Below are 25,717 nucleotides of genomic sequence, written 5' to 3'. Positions count from 1 at the left end.
GCGAAGTTAAGCTGTGAAAACCATATTTATATTTGACCTTAAAAAATAACCACGCTTATCAAAGAGCAAATATCTTCATGCATTTATTTGTTAAGCAAATAGCCTCCCTTAAATGAAATTAACTTTTGTTAAAAACATAATCAAAATGGGTTAAAAATGGCTAGAATTGATTAATAATGGTATAAAATGGTGGAAAAGGAGGTGAAATTGGATTTTTAAAGAATATAAATGGGTAAAAAGTGGCAAAAAATTTAATGAAAGTGGCAAAAAAAAAGTTAAAGTGGCAAAAACAGGCATAAAAAGTGGTAAAATGGGATTAAAAATTTGGCTGAAATGGCTTTAAAGTGCAAAAACTTGGTGGAAATTTGGTGGAATGTGATGAAAAATTGATATAAACTGGCAAGCATGGATTAACTGTTGTAAAATGGGCAAAAAGGGTTGTAAGAAGCGGTTGATAGATGCAATAATGGGTCAACAGAGGCAATGATAGGCAAAGAGTGGCAAGAACTGGTTTAGAAATGGCAAAACTAGTCAGAAAACTAACTGTGATTCGGGGGAAATACAAGCTGGGTTCGTTTTTTTATTTATTGATATGACTGACTTTTAAATTAGGCAATAAATCAATGAATATACAATGCTGTGAAAAAGTGTTTGCCCAACTCCTGATTTTTTTTTTTTTTTTTTTTTTTTTGGCATTTTTACCCAGTAAGTTCAAAATGCAGTTTTGAAATGATGATTTCATTTATTAGAGGAAGAAAGCCATTCAAGCATACCTACCCCTGTGTGGAAAAAGCCATTTAACCACAATGAGAGCCATTATCCACAAACAGAGAAAATTTAGAACATTCCCGGGAGTGGCCGGCCTACCAAATTACTCAAAGAGCGCATCAAAGAGTCATGTAGGAGGTCAGAAAGGAACCCAGAACATCATCTAAAGACCTGCAGGCCTCACTTGACTCAGTTAAGGTCAGTGTTCATGATTCAAGAAGAGACTGGGTAAAAATGGCATCCATGGGAGTTTCATGGCCAAAACCACTGCTGACCAAAAAGACCACAAAGGCTCGTCTCACATTTGCTCCATAAAAAGTATCTTGATGATCCATAAGACTATGAGAAAATATTCCATAGACCAACAACAAAAATTGAATGCTTGTGAAGGTGTGCGTCCTTTTACATTCGGCTTTTAAACTAACACAGCATTTGATAAAAAAGATCATACCAACAGTCAAACATGGTGGTGGTAGTGTGATGGTCTAGGGCCGCTTTGTTGCTTCAGGACCTGGACAACTTGTCATAATTGATGGAACCATGAATTCTGCTCTCTACCAAGAAATCCTGAAGGAAAATGTCCAGCCATCAGTTCATGATCTCCAGCTGAAGCGCACTTTGGTTTTGCAGCAGGACAATGATCCAAAACACACCATCCACCACCTATGAATGGCTTAAGAACAAAATGGCACAAGGGTGGCACAGACAATTCGTTTTTCAGATAGGGCCAGGTAGGTTTGGATGGCAATTCCCTTAAAAAATTAAACCATCATTTAAAAGCTGCATTTTGTACTTACTTAGGTTATCTTTGCCCAATATTAATATGTGTTTGGTGATCTGAATCATTGAAGTGTGACAAATATGCAAAAATAAAAAGATTAAAATTACACTTTTTTCTCTGTATATTTGTAGATAGCTTCTCATCAGGTACTGCACAAACTTGAAATAGTTGTGTGTTACTGAAGCCTGCATGGACTTGGGTTGGGAACTGAAGGATTACCAGTTTAAGTTCTGGTACAAATGGAAATTGAGATTTTTTTTTCCGCTGAGGTGAACCATCTGCTTTGGTCTGCTGGCCTATTGTTCTGGCATGCCTTCATCTAGCATGGCTAAAGGATCCTGTCCATATGCACCCAAATAGAGCTGCCCCCTGTTGGGCAAGAAAGGCTTCAACATTGAAGATAGCAGTCTCCTACATGCTTTAATCAGTTTTGTTTCTATTTTTTAATGGAAGACGAGAGGAAAACATAGCAGGAAGTAGAGGATTAAAGCTATTAGACACTCCGATGTCTCTGTAGGTTAGTAAAGATAGGACCACAAATAATAATGCATAATATAAGCATTAATGCAGACAATGAAGTTTGATTTATGAACACACTCATTCACCCATCTTCTCCCTTTAAACACATTTTCCCCTTTTAAAACATTTTTGCTACTTTTAACCAATTTTTGCCACTTTTTTTAATCACCTATTGACTACTTTTTTCAACCCGTTTTGCCATTTTTTTCGTTGTTTGCCACTTTCTGCCTATTGTTTGCACCTGTTGGCCCATTTTTGCCACTTTAAACAAACTTTTTTAACTTCTTAATCATTATTTACCACTTTTTATGCTGTTTACTGCCGCTTTTAAGCCATGTTACTACCTTTTAAACCCCTTCCACCACTTTTTCTGCATACTTCAGCCACTTTTGAACCACTTTTGCTGATAACCTTCTATATTTACCTCTATTGACCAATATCTGCCACTATTAACCCCTTTTCAACACTTTTTATGTCAATTTTTTCCACATTCAACGGCATATCACTATGTATTACATCGCTTTTTGCCACTTTTAACTTAAGTTTACCTGTGTTAATCTGTTTTGCCACTGTTAACCCATTTTTGTGCTTTACAACCCATTTTCCACTTCATATTTCACAATATTTTCACCTATTATTGCCATTTTTAGCTATGAAGCCAATTTTTAAACCCCCTCCACCACTTTTTCTTCATGTTTTTGACTTTTCAAGTAATTTTTCCCAGTAACTTTCTATATTTGCCTTTACTAACCCATATTTGTCACTATTAACCCCTTTTCACCACTTTTGTCCATTTTTGCCACATTCAGCTAAATTCCACTCTTTGTTACACTAATTTTTCCTTTTTAAACCCATTTTGCCCCTTTTAACCCAGATTTGCCTCTTTGACCCATCTTTGCCACTTTGCCACTATTTCGTATTTTGTTGCATCTGTTCTGCCACTTTTTGCTCCTTTTCACAACTTTTTATGCCAATTTGTGCACATTTTGACTGTGTTTCACTATTTCTTACAACCATTTTTTGTATATTTTGTGCTATATACTATACCCTAAATAAGTAAAGACTATTGGTTGCTTTGATAAGAGTGGTTATTATTCAGGCAAAAAAAAAAAAGATAAAATATGGTTATCACAGCCTTACGATACAGTGAATTATTATTTTACTGACATCATGGGCTCCAGAAAGCTCTCCCCTTTATCCCCCTTATATTTAGCCTTGGTCACAAGGGCTTAAAATCTGAAGATTAATTAATATTTCTTTTTATTTGTGGTTGTCATGATCATATGCATTTCTCTAAAGTGTTGAATATAGAAAAAAAGCCTGTGCTGTAGCTCCATGTAGTGATCAGTGGTAGCTGCCATTTTGCTTTTAGTCCTGCAGGCCTCGGCTTTGACCATGTGTTTGAAAGCTTTGGTCTGTGTGTGAGAAGCATGATCAATCACAAGAACCAAGAAACGAATTTCCCACAGAGGAAGTTGTGTCTGCTCCTTTAAAAACCTACTACTTTGATACATTTCAGGGGTAGATATACTCATAAATTCCAACAAAAGATTATGCAAAAATCATAAATATGAAAACAGCATTAATAAACTGTGCAATAGTGCATAAATGAACAAAATATAGCCTGTACTCTATCAGCTGCAACATTCAATTAATGTACACATGAATGCATTAATAATGACATCTATTAATACCTACCTATCTACAGAGGAGGCTGGGACATGTTGCAGCTTGATGCCTTTAATTTCGTCTCCGGGCTTTTTGAATGCATGACTTTTATCTTAAAAGTGTATTTCTATAGGACTAACAAAAAAGATCCATTCTTCCACAACTGGGTGAAGGAAGGAGTGTAGCTTTGAAGAAACAAGTAAGCTAAAAAGGCATTGGAAACATGACAGGGCATGAATTTTTTAAACGGAGAGCGATTTTTTCTGAAGGCCTCCTATATGGAGAGAGAGAGAGAAAGTGTGCATGTGCAACTCTTGTTTGCAGCCAGTAGAATATGTAAAAGGTGACTATATTTTCCTCTACACCTTTATAGTAAAGACTCCTTTAACAGAAACCTGTCACAGACGTATTTTTCCATCATTTGCAGCTTTTACCACTGTGAATGATATTGTGTAAGTAGAAAAAGCTATTATAAAATAATAAACACTTACTCCTGCTTCCAACAAGACTGTTTGGATTTTAATGCTCAGCACTTGTAGGGAAATAAACATTACTCAGTCCCGCTGCTTTGCCTCCCCTAATGCGTGCAGTCATTTTCTCAAATTGAGGCTGCTCAGCGAGAATACATTGGCACCATAAAACACTCTAATGTTCTTGTTTCTATCACAGTAAAAGAAATCATTTATTGTGTCTTTGTCCTCTGCAGAACAAAGAAGGTGCAGTCATGTTTCTGTGGTGAAAAACACTCCAATATGCACACAAGTGGACGGCATTTACAGCCAAATATGGGCTCATTATGGGACAAAACATGCGTCAGAGCACTAATTGCTTGTGTGTGGGGTTGTGTTTGTGAGGTTTGTGCATGTGTCTGTGTGGGGTTTTCACTTAGCTTCTTAGCCTACTGACTTAGCCTACATTTGGAGGACAGCTTGTCCAATGTGGGACAAAAGTCGTGTCCCAAAATGGGAATAAACTGATTTTTGGGTCAGTGGTGAGGATTAGGGTTAGTGCGTACATCTGCAGGAAATGAATGCTCATGCAAGGGAGCAATAAGTGATGATGTGTCAGCTTTAAATGTGTGTCCTTCACCTGCTCCCATCAATTTGTCAGGAGTGTTATTACTGAATAAATTGGCTGCCAGCTATCCCACAATAACATGAGGAGGCAGGGAGCTTGAACAGAGAGAGGGGGGGAAACGGCTGACGGATGAATGAAACGAGGCTCAGAGCAGAGGGGAGTGGCGCAGAAAAGCAGGAGCAGCTTTAGTGCGTGCAGTTGGAGAAAAAAACCCATCAGAAATCCAGGAGAATCCGCTGAAAGAAGAGTCGTCCCTCAGTGACAGATCTGAAAGCAGAGAGGAGACGCAACAGGGGGAAGAGGAAGAAGAAGAAGAAGCCCCCTTTAAGATTCAGAGGCGTGCAGGCAGCTGAAGACTCACCGAGGCTGACAGGAGCGAGGAATAAACAGAGGGCTGTTACTCTCTAGGTTTGTTTGACCAGGCTGGTTTCCACAGTGACAACATGGGTGCAGTAGTGGGCACTTTGACCATGCAAACCAAGCAAAGGAGACCATCCAGAGGTACGTCAACATCAGTCAGAAAAAGATGTAGAGAGGACAAAAGAGCAGGAGAAGCTAAAACAGACTAAAGAATGTTAAGATAACAATTTGGACTTAACTCAACCTACGATTTCTGCACTATTTTTATTATTTATATCTCATATGTGCATGTAAAATGAGAAATATATTTCGTTACCTCATTTCTTTGCATTGCCTGTAAATTATTCAAAAGAAGTCAACTGCAAAAAGAGACAAGCTAGTGTATCCAAATGTACCTTACTTATGGGCAAAATGCATAAACGTAAAAAGTGCACTACACATTTGTTTTGTAGCATTTTTTCCCCACAAAAAGAGTTTAAAACAAGCCTTTTTCTTTCAATCAAATGCATATACAGTGTATTCACTCCAGGAAGTGGCAGCAGAAATTTTAGGGATTAAGCGCTAGGAGGTGTGAGCTGTGAGCCGTAGCACATACTGTGTTCATGATGGAGAGATTACCGCGTGCCATGAAGCCGGAATGCCCTTGAAAACAAGCAGAGAGCAAAAAATCACTGCCCCTGACTCTGTGATTATGTGTGCACATGCGTGTGCGAGTGTATGTCAAAGGTGTGAGCGAGAGAGGGAAGGAGAACACAGCAAGCAGACAAGGGTTCAGGCAGGAGCATGTGTATTAACAGGCAGCTCACATATCATACCTCTCCCTTGCCTTATGCTTGAAATCCTTGTTGTCATGGAGACTGGGTTATGGGGCATAGGAGGAGAGAGAGTGAACAATTCTCAGCCAGTATGAATGACGAATATATGGCAGATAAAATCCATGAAGCAGCAAAGGAGGGCAATTACTCTGTGAGGTTAGACCGTGCAGCCTACAAGACAAGGGTGAGGGTCAGCGTTTTGTTTTTACAAAGATGAGATGGAGTCATTTGTTCTTGTTTGGATTAAAGCCTTTAATAGAAGCATACCGAGGTCATCCTGTTTCTTAAAGATGCATTAAAGTTTGTCTTTTGTTGCCAGCTGTGCAGAGTAGTAAGATAAGATAAGAGGAGGCAGATAAGGCTAAAGCATCAGATAAACAAGGGGAGCAGGGCTGGACTGAGTGAGGTCAAGGCAGTGAGGAATGAAAATGAAGTGGAAGGTAATTGAATTGTTATGACTCACATCGTTAGTTTAAAAAAGTGAATAAAGGTCATTTCATTTACTACTTACTACCACTACTAAAGATTTAAAGCTACAGCTGCTGTCCTTTTACAACATGAATGAAAAAACAAAAGGAGAAAAAGTTAATATAAAGCTGATGTTTAATTGCAACAGTGAGTACATTAATTCTGTACTTTACTTTTTTAAAGAGGCTTTTTTTGTTTCTGAATTTATCAGATTTTGTAATTGAGTACCTGTATGTCCTGACATTAAAGCTATCTTCATATATCATCATATCATATTGTATTGTATTTTCATTGTATTGTATTGCATCACGTTTATCATATACCAATCTTATGCTACTGTATCACACATATCATGTCATACATATAATACACCACACTGCACCATTCCATACCATATCCTATTTTATTGTTCTGTACCGTACCGTACTGATTGTATCATATCAAACCTCATCGTAGCACATCATATCGCATTGTTTCGCTTTGTAGTATATCGTACTGTATCATACCTTACCATAGTATATCGTACTGTATTGTAGTTATCAAATCATACTGTATTTTATCATATCGTATCGAATCATGTCGTATTGTATCATATTGTAACCAATCATATTGTACTGTACTGCACCATACCACACTTATTTAATACATAATAATACATAATAAATAATAAGAATTATTATAATAATTATAATAATAATTATTTAATACATCGGTCCACCCTTTGCAGCTATAACAGCTTCAACTCTTCTGGGAAGGCTTTTCACAAAGTTTAGGAGTGTGTTTATGGGAATTTTTGACCATTCTTCCAGAAGCACATTTGTGAGGTCATACACTGATGTTGGACGAGAAGGCCTGGCTATCAGTCTTCGCCCAATTTCATCCCAAAGGTGTTCTATCAGGTTGAGGTCAGGACTCTGTGCAGGCCAGTCAAGTTCATCCACACCAAACTCTCTCGTCCATGTCTTTATGGACCTTGCCTTGTGCACTGGTGCACAGTCATGTTGGAACAGGAAGGGGCCATCCCCAAACTGTTCCCACAAAGTTGGGAGCATGGAATTGTCTCTTGGTATGCTGAAGCATTCAGAGTTCCTTTCACTGGAACTAAGGGGCCAAGCCCAGCTTTTGAAAAACAACCTCAACCATAATCCCCCCTCCACCAAACTTTACACTTGGCACAATGCAGTCAAACAAGTATCGTTCTCCTGGCAACCACCAAACCCAGACTCATCCATCAGATTGCCAGATGGAGAAGCGCAATTCGTCACCACTGCATCCAACGCTTTGTATTGCACTTGGTGATGTATGGCTTGGATGCAGCTGCTCGGCCATGGAAACCCATTCCATGAAGCTCTCTACGCACTGTTGTTGAGCTAATCTGAAGGCCACATGAAGTTTGGAGGTCTGTAGCCATTGACCCTGCAGAAAGTTCCGCTCCGTCATTTGACGTGGCCTACCACTTCATGGCTGAGTTGCTGTCGTTCCCAATCATTTCCACTTTGTTATAATAACACTGACAGTTGACTGTGGAATATTTAGGAACGAGGAAATTTCTGGACTGGACTTGTTGCACAGGTGGCATCCTATAACAGTACCACGCTGGAATTCACTGAGCTCCTGAGAGCGACCCATTCTTTCACAAATGTTTGTAGAAACAGTCTGCATGCCTAGGTGCTTGATTTTATACACCTGTGGCCATGGAAGTGATTGGAACACCTGATTTTAATTATTTGGATGGCTGATTGAATAATTTTGGCAATATAGTGTATCTTGTGCTATTGTATAGCACAGTGCTTCTCAACTGGTGGGTCAGAACCCAAAAGTGGGAGCATTTTTCAGTGGGTTGCGAATGTGTGTCTGCATCCACGCTAATGTCTTGTGCTGTATCTGCACCGGACTCTGCCGTGCCCGAAAGTACTGCCCCTCGTCGCTGATTGGTCCTGTCACTTTCTAACCAGGCCCAAACTGTTCAGACGGGAGCTTTGCAAGACGGATTCGCCAGTGAGAAACATGGAAACAGGCGTATCCATCTGCTTTGCAAGGTTATGACGTTGTCGCATGCTATATTTTGTTGTGCTGCATTTATTTCATCATACTTATGGATCATCTTATCACATTGAGGAATAAGATATGTTTTACTTTTTGACTAACCCTGCAGTGATTTGAGGCATCAATGTGACTTTAAAGAAAGCATTTGACCGTAATGGTTTTGCTTGCTTTTAAAGAGACAAATATTTATTCCAGCATGCTTCATACCAGGCTAAAAAATTATTATTATTGCAGTTTTTGAGTGATAGATTTTATTCAAACACAGTTTAGTCACTGTCAGAAAGAAATTGTCAGAGCAAATGTCACAAATTTTCAGTCTTGGGTGACAGTCGGAATAAGTTTGGCAATACACAACAAATAAGCACACACTCTCTTCAACCTGTTGAAAACACTCAAATCCATACTGCAGCACTTCAACAATACCCACTCACTGTTTTTGTGTCTAACAGAGTGGCAGGGCTGCAGTTTGTCAATCAAATCACCACCTGACTGTCCTCTAATTATATCCATCACTTCATCATGTAGCATGTCCTTCCCAGTGCATGCTGATGAATCTTTATGTGGAGAGCAGCTGTTCCCTGGTTACATCAGCAGGTTTCATGCCTCTAGACACTGAAACTGGAAATGATGTCTTATATATCGAGCTGTCTCTATGTGAAAGTGTGTTTTATGAGATCGTTTTAGATTCATGTTAATATTAAGTGTTTAAACCCATGTGGTGACAGCTGAAATATGGTGGTTACTTGTAATCATTCACAAGATCAATAAGTCCTTTTCCCCTTCATGGAACTGGGATCAATATGTTTGTCTTTCACCACTTCCCCTCTGAACATATTGCACGATCCTCATCTTTTCTTCACAGTTTTCCCTCCATTCCTCTCTCTCCACGCCTCACCCTTACTCTAATCAACACCTCTTCCTGTTTCCTATTCTCACCTTCATTTCATTTCATCTGTTTCTGATCACGCCGTCACATTTGCAGCAAAGCAAAAATGACACTCTGGAAAAAAAAAAACTCAATGTATTCAGATTACAGATTAACACCTTTGTTTTTTCTTCTAATGTGATTCAGTTTGTTTGTTAATAAATAAATACATGATTTGGGTTTGACACAGTTCTCAGTTGATTCAGTAAACCCACCACTGTTCACCATGATCCCGGTTGTCTATAGCCATGGCAACAAGAGGCAGGAGGGAGCTCAGAGAAAGATTTGGAGAGAATTGAAAGCAAACACAATCTGAGATAACTGACAATAAATATTATAGATACCCCATTTGTGCAGCATTCAGTAGAATTAAGAGAATTTTAAGCAAATGGAGTCTAAAAAGGAAGCAATCTTGAAAAAGAAGCAATTAATCTGCTATTGAATATGCTAATTTCATAATTAATCCCCTTAACTAGCTGGCATATTATCTCTCCGGATTATTCATATCATTTTCTGTGCATGCAGAAGAGTTTTTTTCAGGCTCTTATTATTTTTCCATTTCCTTATTAAGTGTGAAACTTAAAGGGTAGCCTCATAAAATACTGTACATGTTACCAGCCTTGAGACTTGAGACTTGAGACTTTGATCCCTGTAAATGCATGTTGTTGAGGCTTTGTTGCACAGATTGAAGCTCAGATCTAATGAATAAGAACCAAATTAGCAAGATAAAAGTAGAAGCAATTATGAAAAAGCAGATAGAACTTTTATTGCATATAGTTAATCCTTAACAAATAAGATATAAGACTTGGTCTAGAATTATAATTAGGGTTGCCTCTAGCAGATGATTTATGATACCAGATACAGTGTCAGTGCTGAGGATTAATCTTGACACCACTGCTGGAACGACGGAGGTGAATGAGTCATCAGTGCCGAATTAAGTGCCTGAAGTGTTTTATTCATTTTGATCTCCTTTTCTCAAAGTCTGACAGAGAATTGGAGAACTGATGCTGCTATAACTTTCAGAAAGCTTCTAGAAACTTGTGCATGTAGAGGAATGTTTGTCATTTCATTTGTGCATTGATTGCAGCGATTTTATAGAAATTTGTGCAAAAAGAAAAAAATCAAGAATATACAGTGGCATATCTATGGAGGCCCTGGGCAGACATCCCTAAATCCATTCTGTTTACTACATTTTAATGTAATAAAAAATATTTTTTTAGTTGTTTTCTCAAGATCTTGACTTATTTATCTAAGAGTTTCAAGAGCAGAAACAAAAAGCCTTTATCAAATTTGTACTCCTGATTATTTTTCTTTCTGTCTTTCTTTCATACCTGTCACTCAGGACAAGCTGCCAAATCTTCCTATATTATTTGGTCATAAATTCAATAAATGGACAAAAGTATGTGGTCTCATTCAGGTTCACTCAAACCCATACCACAAGTGTATAAAATCCAGCACCTAGAAGAGCTTAGTGACTTCAAGCGTGGTTCTGTATTAGATGCCACCTTTGCAATATGGTGGATATTCCACAGCTGGGTTGCCAGGTCTGTGTGACAAAACCAGCCCAATGGTTGATTAAAAACTAGCCCAAAACCAAGCCCAAAGCTGAAATTCAAAATGATACAGTAAAACCTCTGCCACACTGCATATCGCTTGGTTGCCCGCAGACATTTTACTTCTATATGGGTGGTGTGTATGTCTGTGTGCCATGTTCCATGTTTTCCTGCCTCTCTGCTGGTTGTTTCAGTTGTACTTGAGTTCACATAGAGTATTTATTCTGCTACAGAAATTGAATAAAAAATGGGTCTGCTTAATCCGACTAAAAAAAATCTACCCGCAGCAGTAGGTTGAAAGTAGCCCAATTCCGCGGGAAAAACCGTGGACCTGGCAACCCTGTTCCACGGTCAACTGTAAGTGATACTCGAAAGTGGAAGCGTTTAGGAACAGCAGCAACTCAGCTACGAAGCAGAAGACCAAGTAAACTCACAGAGTGGGGTCAAAGAATGCCAAGATGCATAAAGTCACCAATGCTCTGTGATTCCATAGCTGAAGAGTTCTGAACTTCCACTGGCATTAATGTAAACACAAACACCGCAGGAGTTTCACTGAACAGGTTGCCATAACGGAGCAGCTGCATGCAAGCCTCACATGACCAAGTCCAATGCCAAGCATTGGATGGAGTGGTGTAAAGCACACAGACACTGGACTGCTGAGCAGTGAAAACATGCTATGTGGAGAGTTGAATTACTCTTCTCTGTTTGGCAGTCAGATGGATGAGTCTGGAATGAATGAGAATGAGTGGGAACAAATTCCCAAAGAAACAGTACAAAAATCTTGTGGAAATCCTTCCAAGAAGAGTGGAGGTTGCAAATGGGAGTCAACTCCATATTAAAGTATGCATTTAAATACAGTGTTTTTATTGTTCCTGTCAGTGTAATGGTTCCATATGGTAACATGTTATTGCCCATATAGAGTATCTCACAATGAAAGACTTACTCTAAAGAGGCGGGAGTCTAAAAGCATTTTTGGCCATTTGGATACGGAGCGGTAATCCTTGATCCTGGATGCACCTCAACAATTAGAAAAATTGTTTGTTAACCCATAGCTCAGACTGCAAACAGAGGACTGGAAGGCCTTCATCTGATTTCTTTTGTAGTGAAGATGGCTCTTAATGCATACCAGCATGCATTAAAGGCCACCCGGTCCACAGATGTGGTATGCATGGTTTCTCTGGTAAACAAAAAAAATGGCTTTATAAACGCCTGTCCAGCCTCGCTTTTAAAAAAGGGAATTGCAACTCTTTCAGAGATATGGATCATTGGCTCAGCTCAGTAATAAGAGCTGGTATTTTGGTTCTCATATGGCTCTTCATTTGGTACCATCTTGCCTTTTTCATTTCTTTTAAACAACAAAGCATTTGAAAAAATGAAACCATCTCTGAAACGAGAGCTGGCTCCTGTTGTTGAGCAAGCTCATAGAACTGGCTTTTCTGCAAATGACATATCACAATTACTACGTAACATGGCTCATATGCTTAATAGTATCTCAGCGCTTCCTTTAAGAGCACGTTTATGTCAAAATGAGGCGAAGAAATGTTAAAGAGGAACTGCTCGCCTCTTCGCTTGTAGCTAATTCAGATCCACCGTCCTTATTGCCAGCGGCTTTGCTGAACACAGCATACAGAGATGCCAAGCCATGGTAGGAGAGACACAGAAATGATGTATGAGCTGTTGTTTGCATGGCAGGTGGGCGAGTGAGTTCTCATATCAGGCTGTCACTGAAGACATATTGGTAATGCATGCACTTACTAAGTGCAGTCACTTGGTATCCGAATGTCCACAACAGATGATTAATTTGCGAGAAGGGCAATGACTAAATCACCCCTAAGAAGGCAGGACATGATCTTAAAAGAGCAACAGGGAAATTGCAGATAAAGCAGACATCCAGCATCATGATGACAGTTTGTGCCTTTATCTCAATGCTTTGAGTAATACGACATATTCTCAGTATCAGCAGATGTGTGATGAACAATATCCAGGTACCAGTGAGTTGAAAAGAATCATCCACTTGTTGTCTCACATGCAGTCCAATAGTAAAAGGCTTAATTAACCTCCTAAGTGTTGGCAGTGAGAGCATGGCGTAGCCTGATCTGTCTTAGTGGCAGCCTTTCATTGTTGATGTTTTGCTCACTTGAAAATTATCCTGCTTTCATAAGAAAATAAGCTTTGATATCTTGATATAATGAGAATAACAGGCTGAGATGTCAGCAAAACAACTTGAAGATGCTTCTCTTTAAGGGTAAGCAGAAAATGTTTGGAAATGGTAATATATCACTCCATAAAATCCAAGTATATTGCATCTCAGGGACCAGTTAGGATAAAAAAGTAACCGACACCTTAATATGCCATCCTGACATGCAAATATTCAGCTTCATGTGTGCCATCATCCTACTCTACGTCTCATTAATTCAGCGCTTTTCCTGAAGGATCTGCTGCTAGTCAAAGCAATAAACACTCTCAGAGACCTCTTTATGGTGTGTTTTCTCCTGGATGTTTGCTCATGTTTCTGAACTCATCGGTGTGTGGATTTTGTCTACCCTTGATATCAGGTTGTTAGTATTGCACTGCTGCTGGAGACGGTCTTCTTTGCCTTGAGCAGGACCAGCACTCCTCACATCATTAACCACCATCCATCTCCACCCGATACTGAGCCCCATGTCGCCATTAATAAAACCCCTCATCTCCTGAGGGGAGATCTATTCGTCAAGTGCATGTAGTCCCTCATAGTTTCATTTTTTTTCATGGTTCTTTATACCTGAATGCGGTCCTCTTTTTTGCTTTATTATTCTGCTGCTTCACCTGCAATGTAAGCACTTTTTTTCTGCTGTCTAATCAAATGTTTGATATGTTTCCTGCAGGCTTTATTTAGAGGCTTTGCTGAGCTGTCTCTTTTCTCTGTATTAGGGTGATAAAGAGCATGATAACTAGGGCTTTTTACAACTTTTGACATGATTCTGTATACTAAGTAGCATGTCTCTCTCCCTTTCTTTCCCTGTAGATAAAACTGATGATGAGCTGGAGATGACGACGGTGTGTCACAGACCAGAAGGTCTGGACCAGTTAGAAGCCCAAACTAACTTCACCAAACAGGAGCTGCAGATCCTCTACCGGGGTTTTAAAAATGTAATCACTCTTTCTTTTTTTGACACTTCAATAGACTAGACAACATGCATTCCAGATAACAGAAAGATTGGAAGTGTAGCAGCTTATTCCACAAAAATGCCTTTGACTTACCCATAAAACTACAGTCTTCAGCCTAGCTAGAGGGTTGATGGGGCTTTATAGTAGTGTTTTGGGTTAAATGCTAATAATAAGCTACCAAAATGCTGTAATAGGCTACTGGTGATAAGTAGGTTAAAGCCATTAGTTTATTGGTACTTAGGCATGCTAATATGCTCACAATGGTTGCAATGTTGTGCTTAAGCTAAAAAAGATACAGGCTAAAGCTTACCTTAATCACTATCTTAGGTTTGTGTTTTAGCATGCTAAAGTGATAGTGCTATTTACTTATAGGCTATAACCAGAAACATGCTAATGCTCTTCCTTGGTCACCATTCTAGTTTAGAGTTTAGTAAGCTAACTATTTAGTGTAATTACACTTTTCAAGCTTTTAATAAGCAGGCACAAGTTAACGCCTACCTTTGTGATAATTTTATTTTGGGGTTTTAGCATGCTAGCATGCTAGTAACAACAGTGTTATTAACCAGGTTTAGGCTAATTCTCTTCCTTGGTTTAGTTTAGAGTTTAGTTTGCTAACTACTCACTGTAATTGCACTTTTCAAGCTAAGCTGGGACAAGCTAAAGCCTACTGTTGTGATTATCTTATTTTCATGTTTTAGCATGCTACCATGCTGATAATGATAGTGCTATTAATAAGCAGGGAGCTAACACCGTCTTTTGTGACTGTTTCAGTTTCAGGTTTTATCATGCTAGCATGTTGATAATGTCAATGATAATAATCAATCAGGTACAAGCCAATACTTTTCCTTGGTCACCATTTTAGTTTTTTTATTGACGCTAAATTATAGCGCTCTCGAGTTTTTAATAAGCAGGTAGAAGCTGAAGCCTACCTAGAGACTATTTTTGTTTCAGGTTTTTAGAAAGTCCAGAAAAGTTTCCTGTTTTGCTCCATAAACAGCTACATTTTGATGAGCGGTCAGATGCTAATGCTAACCTCTTGCATTTCATGTAATCAGTCTAATCTCCCTTCAAACTAAAAGTCAAACACTAGTTAAATGCTACTTACATGCTTTAAATGGGAAACAACTGCAGAAAATGCCTTTTTTGTAAGCAATTAATATGCACAGCATCAACGCAGCTCCTTGTTAAAAATGCTAATTGATGAAATAAAGAAAGTAAAATTTAAAAAAAGTCTTGGATCCAGAATAGGGTCCACATCACTTCCAAAATGTATTCACATGAATTAAGTATTACCTGGGAAGCTCTGGTAATTTGTAATATTAACAGGGAGTGTTATTTTGATTCCTACGAGTAGCTAGTGATCATGACTTTAATTTGTAAAGTAAAATTTTCAAGGCGTGCTTTTCCTCTGTCACCATAATGGTTTAGTATGCTAATTACTCACTATGATGAGTTGTCATGCTGTAAATAAGAAGGCACCAGCTAGTTCTCACCTTCCTGACAATCATAGTTTTGGGTTATAGCATGCTAGTATATGCTAGCTGGCAAAAAAAAAAAAAAAAACACAGTGTACAGCTAAGACAGATGAAAATGGTGGCACCTTTGTGTTATTATTCCTGAACAAATGTATCTAACAAACAAAAAATCTGACCTGTTAGTGACGCATGCCAGTGGAGATCTTCCATCGTTGTGTCCAAAACCACATAGGATACTTTTTTACTGAGGTGGAAGAAGTACAAAACTATCATACTCAGTGAAAGGACAGTTACTTTGGTTAGAATTGACTTAAGTAGAAGTAAAAGTACTGATTATAAGTCTGCTCAAGAAAAAGTCAAAAGTTAGTCTTTTTTAAGTTTACTCAAAGTACTGGGTAGTTACTTTTGTTACTCATCAGAGAAACCAAGTGGTTTATTTCAAAGTGATACTAAACCTAAAGGAAAATGTAATGCTTTTATTTACAGTGGATAGAGTCACAACCATGCAGGAAAGTAGCCACAGGCTGAACTTGAACCCAGGCTGCTCAAGTACATGGGGTATGCCGTAAACCATTAGGCCATCTGGGCCTCTTTCTCTCAGTGCTCGAGGCTTTTTTTTTTTTAATATAGTGAGGTTCAATACCTTCCACAAAATATACTTGAGTAAAAGTAAAATTTCTGATTTTAAAAAGTACTCAAAAAGCTACTCTTTTACAGTCTTTTCAATAAATGTTACTTTTCACCCCCTGCTAAGTATAAAATCTTGTTTCTCAGCATATGCAGTGGATTTGGAAGTCATGGTAGATAATTTGTTTATGTGAGACATACAAGAACTCAGACGTCACACCCAACCAAAAACAAACTGCGGCTCTGAAGCCAGCGAGACAGCAAGCTGGGCTTTATTTTTTGTTGTTGTTTTTTCTTTTTTTCTTTTTTTTTTTTTTTTGTTTGCTTAACATTGTCAGGTGTAGATTAACCTTCATGCTTGAAAGCTCATGGTCAACCACTTTCTTTAGAGCCGGGAGGTGCTACTATTGAGACAAGGCCTTATTACATTGATTTAATGTTGGACTATTGAACTGTTTCAGGACTATTGTGTTGTTGATTGCAATGCTGTGTATTGATCTCGACTTGTTATTTGTTCTGTCTGGGTCCCCATCTAAAATCCGTTAAAGGTGTCTTCATGCAATTTCATGCCTCTTTGTTTTACCATGGTTGTTCTGTTTGACTGGTTTTTAACATATGAAATTAATTACATCAGTCAACACAGGAGCTGGAGCTACTTTGATATGTTTAACATCATGTCAGATAATAATACAGTGACTGTAGCTGTATAAGTAATGAGCGTATGCAAATGTTGATCATTTCTGCTTATAAACTGGTGATCACTCCAGCTCACTGCTTGCTTATTGACTGAGCTGGGACCGGATATATGTGCTCAATGAAGTCACATGACCTGCTGTTTAGTATGCTGATAATGTTATACCAATGGTCTGGTTAGTACAAACTGATCCCATTGCTGAAATACCACTGCAGTGTTTCTTTTATTTTATTCAAGCGATGTACTGTATGTTTTTATAACTTTTGCACTGGAAATAGCTTATTAGGTCAAATTAGCATGCTAATAATGCTATCAAACTCCACAACACCAACTTTTAATGCAAAAAAGCTGTGAGGGTGAGATATGAAGAGGTTAACATGTCTAAAATTGTCACTTTTAATGATTCTTTCACTAACTTCACTAACTTTCACTAACAAGTAACGTCTCTTCCACGTTTTCCTCCACAGGAATGTCCAAGTGGCGTTGTGAATGAGGAGACTTTTAAGCACATTTACTCACAGTTCTTTCCTCATGGAGGTAAACCTTCTATGTTACCATCTGCTGTCTGCCTTCTTCCAGCTTTTTGAGGTCAAAGGCTTTATATATTCTTGTTTCTGTGTTACAGATGCAAGCATGTACGCACATTATCTTTTCAAAGCATTTGACACGACAAACAACGGCTCCATTAAATTTAAGGTAACGATCCTCCCTCCTTGTTCACCACTTCCATGTGTTTTCATACTTTCACATCCTGACTTTTCCTTTTCCGTCCCTTGCAGGATTTTGTCATGGGTTTGTCCATACTGCTGCGAGGAACACTGAGAGAGAAGCTGGAGTGGACGTTTCACCTCTATGACATTAACAGAGATGGATATATAAACAGAGAGGTGAGCCTGCTGTCACTGTGAGTGCAGTGTGATGTGAATCCTTGACAGTCAGTGTCTCACTTCAGTGGGAATCTGTTCTTGTTTCAGGAAATGACAGAGATTGTGAGGGCTATTTATGACATGATGGGAAAATACACCTATCCCGCACTAAAGGGAGACGTCCCACAGCAGCATGTGGATGCCTTTTTTCAGGTATGACACTGGAACATCATTAGAATTAGACTCAGTAGCTTTATAAATTAATTTTGGTGGTTTTACTGAGGCACTGCAGAAGTTTTGGAAAGTTTTATTTATTTTTTTATTTATTAGCTATGTCTTATCCTGCAGGCATGCAGTCATCTTTTTTTAACTGCTATACTGATACACTCTAGCTCTATCTCCGATTCAGCTCTCGGTTGTGAATTTGTTGAGAAATGACCGAAACATATCACTATTGCGCCAAAAAAAAAGAATTTATATTTGCCTTTAGTTTTGAAATTAAAGTTTACTTTTTTTCTTTTCAACAGAAAATGGATAAAAACAAAGATGGAGTGGTGACTATGGAGGAGTTTGTTATAGCCTGCCAGGAGGTATGTGCTATCTGACTAATGCTTTATATCTGTAATTCTTAAAAAGACAGCTTATTAAAGTGAGTTTTAAGAAGATATCTGAAAGAGGATGCTGAGATTGTCTGCCAAAGATCTTTAGTATGTACAGTGCATTCAGAAAGCATTTAGACCCTCTTCATTTTTTTCAGTTATGTTATGTTAAAACCTGAGGCTACAATAGAAAATAATATTCTCATTTATCTACACCCAGTACCCCATAATGAAAAACTGAATACTGAATTTTAAAACAATCCTGCAAATGAATTAAAAATAAAAAACTGAACTATCACATTGGCATAGGTACTCAGACCCACTGCAAATTAGCTCAGGCTCCTCTATTTATCCCAGTCTGTGTTTTGCAAAATGTTTTTTGCACTGAGGAAAGGCTGCTGTCTAGACACTCTGCCATACAGCCCAGATCAATGGAGGGCTGCAGTGATTGTTGTCCTTCTGGAACTTTGTCCCATTTCCACACAGGATCTCTGGAGCTCAGTCAGAGTGACCATCAGGTACTTGGTCACCTCTCCTACCAAGGTCCTTCTCATCACTGATTGATCAGTTTGGATGGGTGACGAGCTCTTGGAAGAGTCCTGGTTGTGCCAAACTTCTTCCTTTTGAGAATTATGGAGGCAGCTAGCCTCTTGGGAGCTGTGTTCGAACTATACAATGGTTCTCTGGGGAGCCCCATTTCCCAACGTGCATCACGGCGTTCTAAGTGATAATAATAATAACAATAGCTTGGACTTATTTAGAGACCCAAGGTCACTTTACAGAAAGAAAAGAAGACACAAAAGGAAAACAAGACACAACACAAAGACAAACATTAAGCTGAGTGTATGCAGGGAGGCAGGTTTAGGAGAGACTGTAAGCTGTGGTGAACAGTTGCTGCTTGATGAGTTTTTTAAATATATCCAAGGATGGAGCATTGCAGATGTTTTCAGGGAGGATGTTCCAGAGGATGGGGGCTGTAGTCCTGAAGGCTCTGTCCATAGATACAAAGTTTGATGGTGGGAACAGTAAGAAGGCCAGTGTCTGGGGACCAGATGCTCCAGGTTGGGGTATATGGATGAAGGAGGTCAGAGAGGTAGTGAGGGGCAAGGGTCTGAAGGGATATGTAAGTGAGGAGGAGGATTTTGTATTTGATTTGGAATCTAACCGGGAGCAAGTGGAGGTGGATGAGAGTAGGGGTGATGTGCCTCCAGGGCCTAGTGCTGGTGAGAACCCTGGCAGCAGAGTTTTGGATGTATTGGAGCCTGTCCAGAGCTTTGTGAGGTATCCCAGACAGGGATGAGCATATGAGCGTCTCTGCACCTGAGTCTGTGAGTGATGATATGAGTCTGGAGATGTTCTTTGGGTGGAAAAAGGCAGATTTAGTCACAGATTTAATTTGGGACTGGAAGGAGAGGGTGGAGTGCATGATGATGCTCAGGCTCCGGACCTCAGAGAATGGGTGAATGGGATTGCTGTTCACATTAAGTATGATATCTCCAGCCTTCCCTAGCAGTGCTTTGGGGGCCACAACCGGTCACATGCACTGCATGTAAGTTGCCAATCCACATACAGCAGATTGATCCAAACAGCCGTATAAAAATGTGCAAAGTATCCGATCAACTGCAAAATACAATACAATTCTCCAGACAGTAAATCATCACTATATCAAATTAAGGTCTCATCCTGTGGCACAAGCAACATGTCTCCAAGAGGACAGCAGGTCACAGAGCTGTTATGCTGCCATTGAGGAAAAAGGTAACTTTTGAGGTTGCAAACCATAGAGTTTTACATGAAACTTTATATTCTTTGCTCAGGGCTGCCCTGCATAGCACAGCGCTCTCGACACGCTTCCAGGTGGCTGGCTTGTAGAATTTGTATGTGTGAGTTGCAGGTGCTGCAAGGTCAACATAGAGTTAACAGTGGTTCTACCACTTCTGCAGCAGGGAGGTACTGCCGTCAGTAACCATTCAGCGCCAACTCATTGATAAGTTCAGGTACCTACGTGATTCTGGGCCTTATTTCAGTGCAGTACTTCCAAGCATGAATAACCACAGTGGAGTGAAAAAGTATTTGCCCCCTTTCTGATTCCTGAGTTTTTTGCATATTTATCACACTTAAATGTTTCGGATCATCAAACCAATTTATATATTTCACAAAGACAACCAAAGTAAATACAAAATGCAGTGTTCGAATGATTATCTAATTTTTTAAGGGAAAAAATCCAAACCTTTCTGGCCCTGTGTGAAAAAGTAATTGCCCCCCTTGTTAAATCATTAGTTAACTGTGATTAACCACAGTTTTTGGAAAGCTGAGTTCTATTTCACTGGCCACACCCAGGCCTGATTACCACCAGATTTGTTGAATCAAAAAATCACTTAAATAGAAACTGTCAGACAAAATGAAGTAGGCTACAAGATCTCAAAAAGAAACGCATCATCCCACGAGCCAAACAAATTCAAGAACAAGTGAAAAAACAAAGTGATTGGAATCTATCAGTCTGGAAAAGGTTAGAAAGCCATTTCCAAGGCTTTGGGACTCCAGCAAACCACAGTCAGAGCCATTATCCACAAATGGAGAAAACTGGGAACAGTGGTGAAACTTCCCAGTAGTGGTGGGCCAACCAAAATCACTCTGAGAGTGCAACCATGACTCATCCAGTAGGTTACAAAAGAACCCAGAATGACATCCGAAGACCTGTAGGCCTCACTGGCCTCAGTTAAGGTCAGTGTTCATGACTCATTAAAAAGACACTGGGCAAAAATGGCGCCCATGGGAGAGTTCCAAGGCTAAAACCACTGCTTACCAAAAAGAGCACAAAGACTCGTCTCACATTTTCCAAGAAAATCCCCAAGACTTTTGGAGAAATATTCTGTGGACTGACAAGACCAAAGTTGAAATTTCTGGAAGGTTTGAGTCCTGTTACATCGGGCATAAAAATAACACAGCGTTTGATAAAAAGAACATCATGCCAACAGTCAAACATGGTGGTGTCAGTGTGATGGTCTGGGGCTGCTTTGCTGCTGCAGGACCTGGACCACTTGCTGTGATTGATGGAGCAATGAATTCTGCTGTCTACCAGAAAATCCTGAAGGCGAACGTCCGGCCATCAGTATGTGCCCTCAAGCTCAAGCGTTCTTGGGTTACGCAGCAGGACAACGACCCGCAATACGCCAGCAAGTTTACCTCTGAATGGCTCAAGAAAAACTAAATTAAGGTTTCGGAGTGACCCAGTCAGGGTCCGGACTTAAAACCAACTGAAATGCTGTTGTGTGACCTTAAACGGCAGTTCATGCTTGAAAAACCTCCAACATGGCTGAGTTAAAGCAAGTCTGTGAAGAAGAGTGGGTCAAATTTCCTCCACAGTGATGAGAAACACTCCTCACCCGTTATTGCAAACGCTTGATTTCAGTTATTGCTGCCAAGAGTGGCACAACAAGTTATTAGGTTCAGGGGGCAATTACTTTGTCACACAGAGCCAAATAGGTTTGGACACCCCCACCCCACCCCTAAAAAAATAGATAAGCATTCAATGAACAAGTAAACAAACACCTCTGAGATATTTATACCATTGGTTTTAAATTTCAGCCTCATTTGAATCATGCCCAATGAATTTAATTTACCACAGGTAGACTCCAATCAAGGTGTAGAAACATCTCAGCAAATGCTGTTAGAAATATGAGGAGCCTGAGCTACATTTTCAGTGTTTTTGCAAAGGGTCTGAATACTTATGTCAGTGGGATATTTCAGTTTTTTATTTACTATTACCTTTTTAAAAAGAACTATTTTGTTCTGTCATTTATAATTAGTCAAAGTTACCTTTTCTGTCTGATTATTTAGAGTACACATTTTAAAACAACATAATAAATAAAGCAGAAACACATTTATAAAAAAAAGGTTAATTTAATATTAATAGTGTGATATAATGATCACAATTGGTTATGTTTTCATGATATAATATCGTATTTAAGTATTTAAAACACATAAAAAACAAACATCTGTGTTGCATTTTAAGGGGGAAATTTGAAATGAAGTCATCTACATGCAGATGAAAACAGTTTCAAACATCATTAAGATATAGATCTTAAGCATCCAAACGTTAATGTGTCCTAAGGGGGGAAAAAAATGATGTCCTTTTTTAATGCAGAGCATGAATATTTCATATCTGGAAGCGTGTGTCTCCATGCAGCTGTGCAGCAGGACTGACTGTACATTAGTCCATACACTGTTACAGTACAGCACTGGTTAATTGCATCATTCTGCCCTGATTCATGTCTTCTTTCTTTAAAGGATGAAACCATGATGAGGTCCATGCAGCTGTTTGAAAACGTGATGTAGTGCAGGAGCAGAAGATGATGAAAACAACGACAGGGAAAATGAGAGGGCTTGGTGTGAGTGCGCGTGTGAATGCAAATGTGCAGTATGTCCAGATTCCCTCTTCTTCTCCTGGATGTAACCCTCAGAGACTTGAACGAAGGGGCTGAACTGGATCGCTTTTAGCCTTCCTGTGGAGATTTTCCACACTTGTTGAAATAACTGATGTGACAGACTTTGCTCTCAGGCCTGTCCAGAAGATTAAAAAAGATGCTCCTACTGTACATTACCAGGCTGCCCACCAACCAGCGAAGAGCTATCGTCCCACCAGCGGAACTACTTTTTTTTCGCCAAAAGATATTTTGCCAAATTATAACTGCATGTTTTTGCAAGACTTTTGATCTATCCTCAAACATTTGTTAGATTTGTTAAGGGAATTTGGCCATACAGTGTTTCTGTTGTGCATCAAATGTCATGTGTTGCTTTCACTGTTGCTGTGACCCCTGTGCTGTTGTGTTGGCCTGGCTGTTGTTTGCCTGCTGAGTCTGTCTGCAGCTTGTTGTCAAGAGTCTGTGTAAAGCTTACAGGGTCAAACAGTTTAGAAAAAGTACATTTCATGGGTCTTATGTGTGGGTTTGTGTGCATTACTGTCTTTCTGTCTTTGTTGGAGCTACAATTTTAGTGAAAAGAAAGAAGAAATCATATCATTCTTTTGTATTTTCACTCGCTGCTTTGCTTTTTGTGCTCAAATTAATGTGTTGTCAAAAATCTAAAAAGAAAGTATTGTGAAAAATGTGCATAAAGTTTGGATTTTATGATGAAGTGCCCATTTAAGTAAGGTGTAATCATAAGACATGTCTTTTTGCACAGGTGATCATGTTCTAACGGCAGTCAGTGATGATATTATGTTATATTTGTGTGGTTCAAGCCATTCTAAAGTAATCCTGGTATCTGACGATTTTGGATAATCTTGCAGGGTAATACCTCTGTGTATCAGCTTTGGATTGTGATATTCTGATGGCACTAAGGACGGCTCCATCTGTATTAATAGAGAACATTTGGCAACGCCTCCTCCATCCTGTCCAAAGCTGTGATGTCACACTGACGAGCAGCTGAAGACAGAACAGGGTGACTCAGGCGGGTTCCTGCAGCTGGCTCTCCATGAGTCAGGGCGTGTTTGAAAGCACCACCGTAATAGAAAACTCACTAGGATGTAGTAGTTTAAGCACTGAAATATTCATCACTGTTCCCTTTTGCTGTCAGTGGAGCAGCTTTTTTTATTCGCTGTAAAGTACATCAGTGTGACATCACAGCCTCCAGTCTTGTTTTGGATCTGAGCTGTTAAATCTCACAAATAGAAACTTTATTTGAAGCCATAAGAATAAAATTTAATTTACAATTAAAGACACAGTTGTATTTTCTTGTGTTCCGAGTAAGTTTCAATGCAGTTAAGACTGCATTAATGTATACTCTTTGCAACGTTCTGAATTAAATCATTTTCAGAAGGGGAACTTAAAGAAATGAAAGGACGGAAGAAAAAATGTAGGAGATGATAATTAAACTGAAGGATTTTTATGACTTTGACTCTGTCATCTTTAAAAATATATCAAGCTTTAATTTTGTAGTGCTTACAGAATAAACACAAAAGTTTTACTCCTCATACAGATTCATACCTGGGGAAATGACAAGTATAGGTCAAGACTGTTGACTTTATAAAGCATGCACACTGAATAAATAAATGATAAGACATGTTCATTACAATGGCATGCTTAAATGTATCCAGCTGGGTCCATGCACAGGCTACATCAACATCAGGCTATTATATAAATTCATTTCATTCATATACAATCCCAATTCTATAAAAGTTGTCTAAAATGTAAACAAAAATAAAATGCAATGCTTTGCAAATCTAATTAAACCATATCTTATCCACAATAGAAAAAAACATCAGATGTTGAAGTGGAGACATTTTAATTCATGAAAAATATCAGCTCATTTTGAATTTTTAGCAGCAACACATCTCAAAAAAGTAGGGAGGGGGTAAAAAAGGCTGGAAAAAGTAAGTGGTACTAAGTCAAAATAGCTGGAGGATCATTTTGCATAGGTTAACCGGCAACAGGTCAATAATATGACTGGGTATAAAAGGAGCATTTTAGAGAGGCAGTCTCAGAAGTAAAGCTGAGCAGAGGTTCACCAATCTGGGAAAACTGCATCAAAAAATTGTTAAACAATTTTAGAAAAATGCTAAACAATGCAAAATAACAAGGACTTTGTCTCTCGCACCATCTACAGTGCATCAAATCTTCAAAAGATTCAGAGAATCTGAAGAAATCTCTCTGCGCAACGGACAAGGCAAAACAATACTGGATGCTTACGACTTCTCCTGGCCCTTAGCTAGCACTGCTTTAAAAAAAGACATGATTCTGTACTGGAAATCACCGCTTGAGCTCATGCACACTTCTAGAAAACATTGATGTCAACACAGTTGGCTGTGCCATCCACAAATGCAGGTTTAAGCTGTATCATGTAAAGAGGAAGCAATATGCTAGCACAATCCAGAAAGGCCACCATCTTCTCTGGGTCATTTAAAATAGACTGAGGCAGAATGAAAAACTGCTCCGTGGTCAGATAGATGAAAATTTGAAATGTTTTTTTTTTTTGGAAACCACAGATGCCGTTTCCTGCGTACCAAAGAGAAGAAGGACCATCCAGCTTGTTATCAATGCACAGTTCAAAAGCCTGCATCTCTGATTAAATGTTTTTTAAATAACATTTTATTTTGCTTTATGAGGTTTTAGCACATAATACAAAATACAGGAAATTACAGTACCTGTAGTAATATACATGAAAACATAATATTGTAGACAACAGGCATCAAGGAGACACTGTTTAACCAAAGTCAAATTAAAAAAAAAAGAAACAAAACAACAAAACACAAGTCAATTTCTCGTATAAATGGCGAAATGAGCTGCACATTTTCAATACAAGTCTATAGAGTGTTTTTTTTTTTTTTTTCTT

At 38.9% G+C, this 25,717-nt stretch overlaps 1 protein-coding gene across 2 annotated transcripts in view; it reads left to right on the top strand.

The window, feature by feature from the left end:
* kcnip1b (Kv channel interacting protein 1 b) overlaps positions 1 to 24,066 on the top strand; it is a 41,304-nt gene extending 17,238 nt beyond the window's left edge. Inside the window, exons 1-8 of one of the 2 annotated variants that reach the window (XM_041802097.1) lie at positions 5,103 to 5,314; positions 13,985 to 14,109; positions 17,391 to 17,460; positions 17,549 to 17,619; positions 17,703 to 17,810; positions 17,898 to 18,002; positions 18,317 to 18,379; positions 22,676 to 24,066. In XM_041802097.1, coding sequence (XP_041658031.1) covers positions 5,257 to 5,314; positions 13,985 to 14,109; positions 17,391 to 17,460; positions 17,549 to 17,619; positions 17,703 to 17,810; positions 17,898 to 18,002; positions 18,317 to 18,379; positions 22,676 to 22,723 — 648 coding nt within the window. In that variant the 5' untranslated portion in view covers positions 5,103 to 5,256 and the 3' untranslated portion in view covers positions 22,724 to 24,066. Of the gene's footprint in view, positions 1 to 5,102; positions 5,315 to 13,984; positions 14,110 to 17,390; positions 17,461 to 17,548; positions 17,620 to 17,702; positions 17,811 to 17,897; positions 18,003 to 18,316; positions 18,380 to 22,675 lie in introns of those variants that run through there. The other variant, XM_041802096.1, reaches the window with a different exon arrangement.
* The last annotated feature ends 1,651 nt before the right edge of the window (positions 24,067 to 25,717 follow it).

The sequence above is a fragment of the Cheilinus undulatus genome, linkage group 12 (assembly GCF_018320785.1).
Source record: "Cheilinus undulatus linkage group 12, ASM1832078v1, whole genome shotgun sequence".
Taxonomy (NCBI): domain Eukaryota; kingdom Metazoa; phylum Chordata; class Actinopteri; order Labriformes; family Labridae; genus Cheilinus; species Cheilinus undulatus.
The sequence above is the reverse complement of the archived record's forward strand: the minus strand, read 5'-3'. Positions and strand labels throughout refer to the sequence as shown.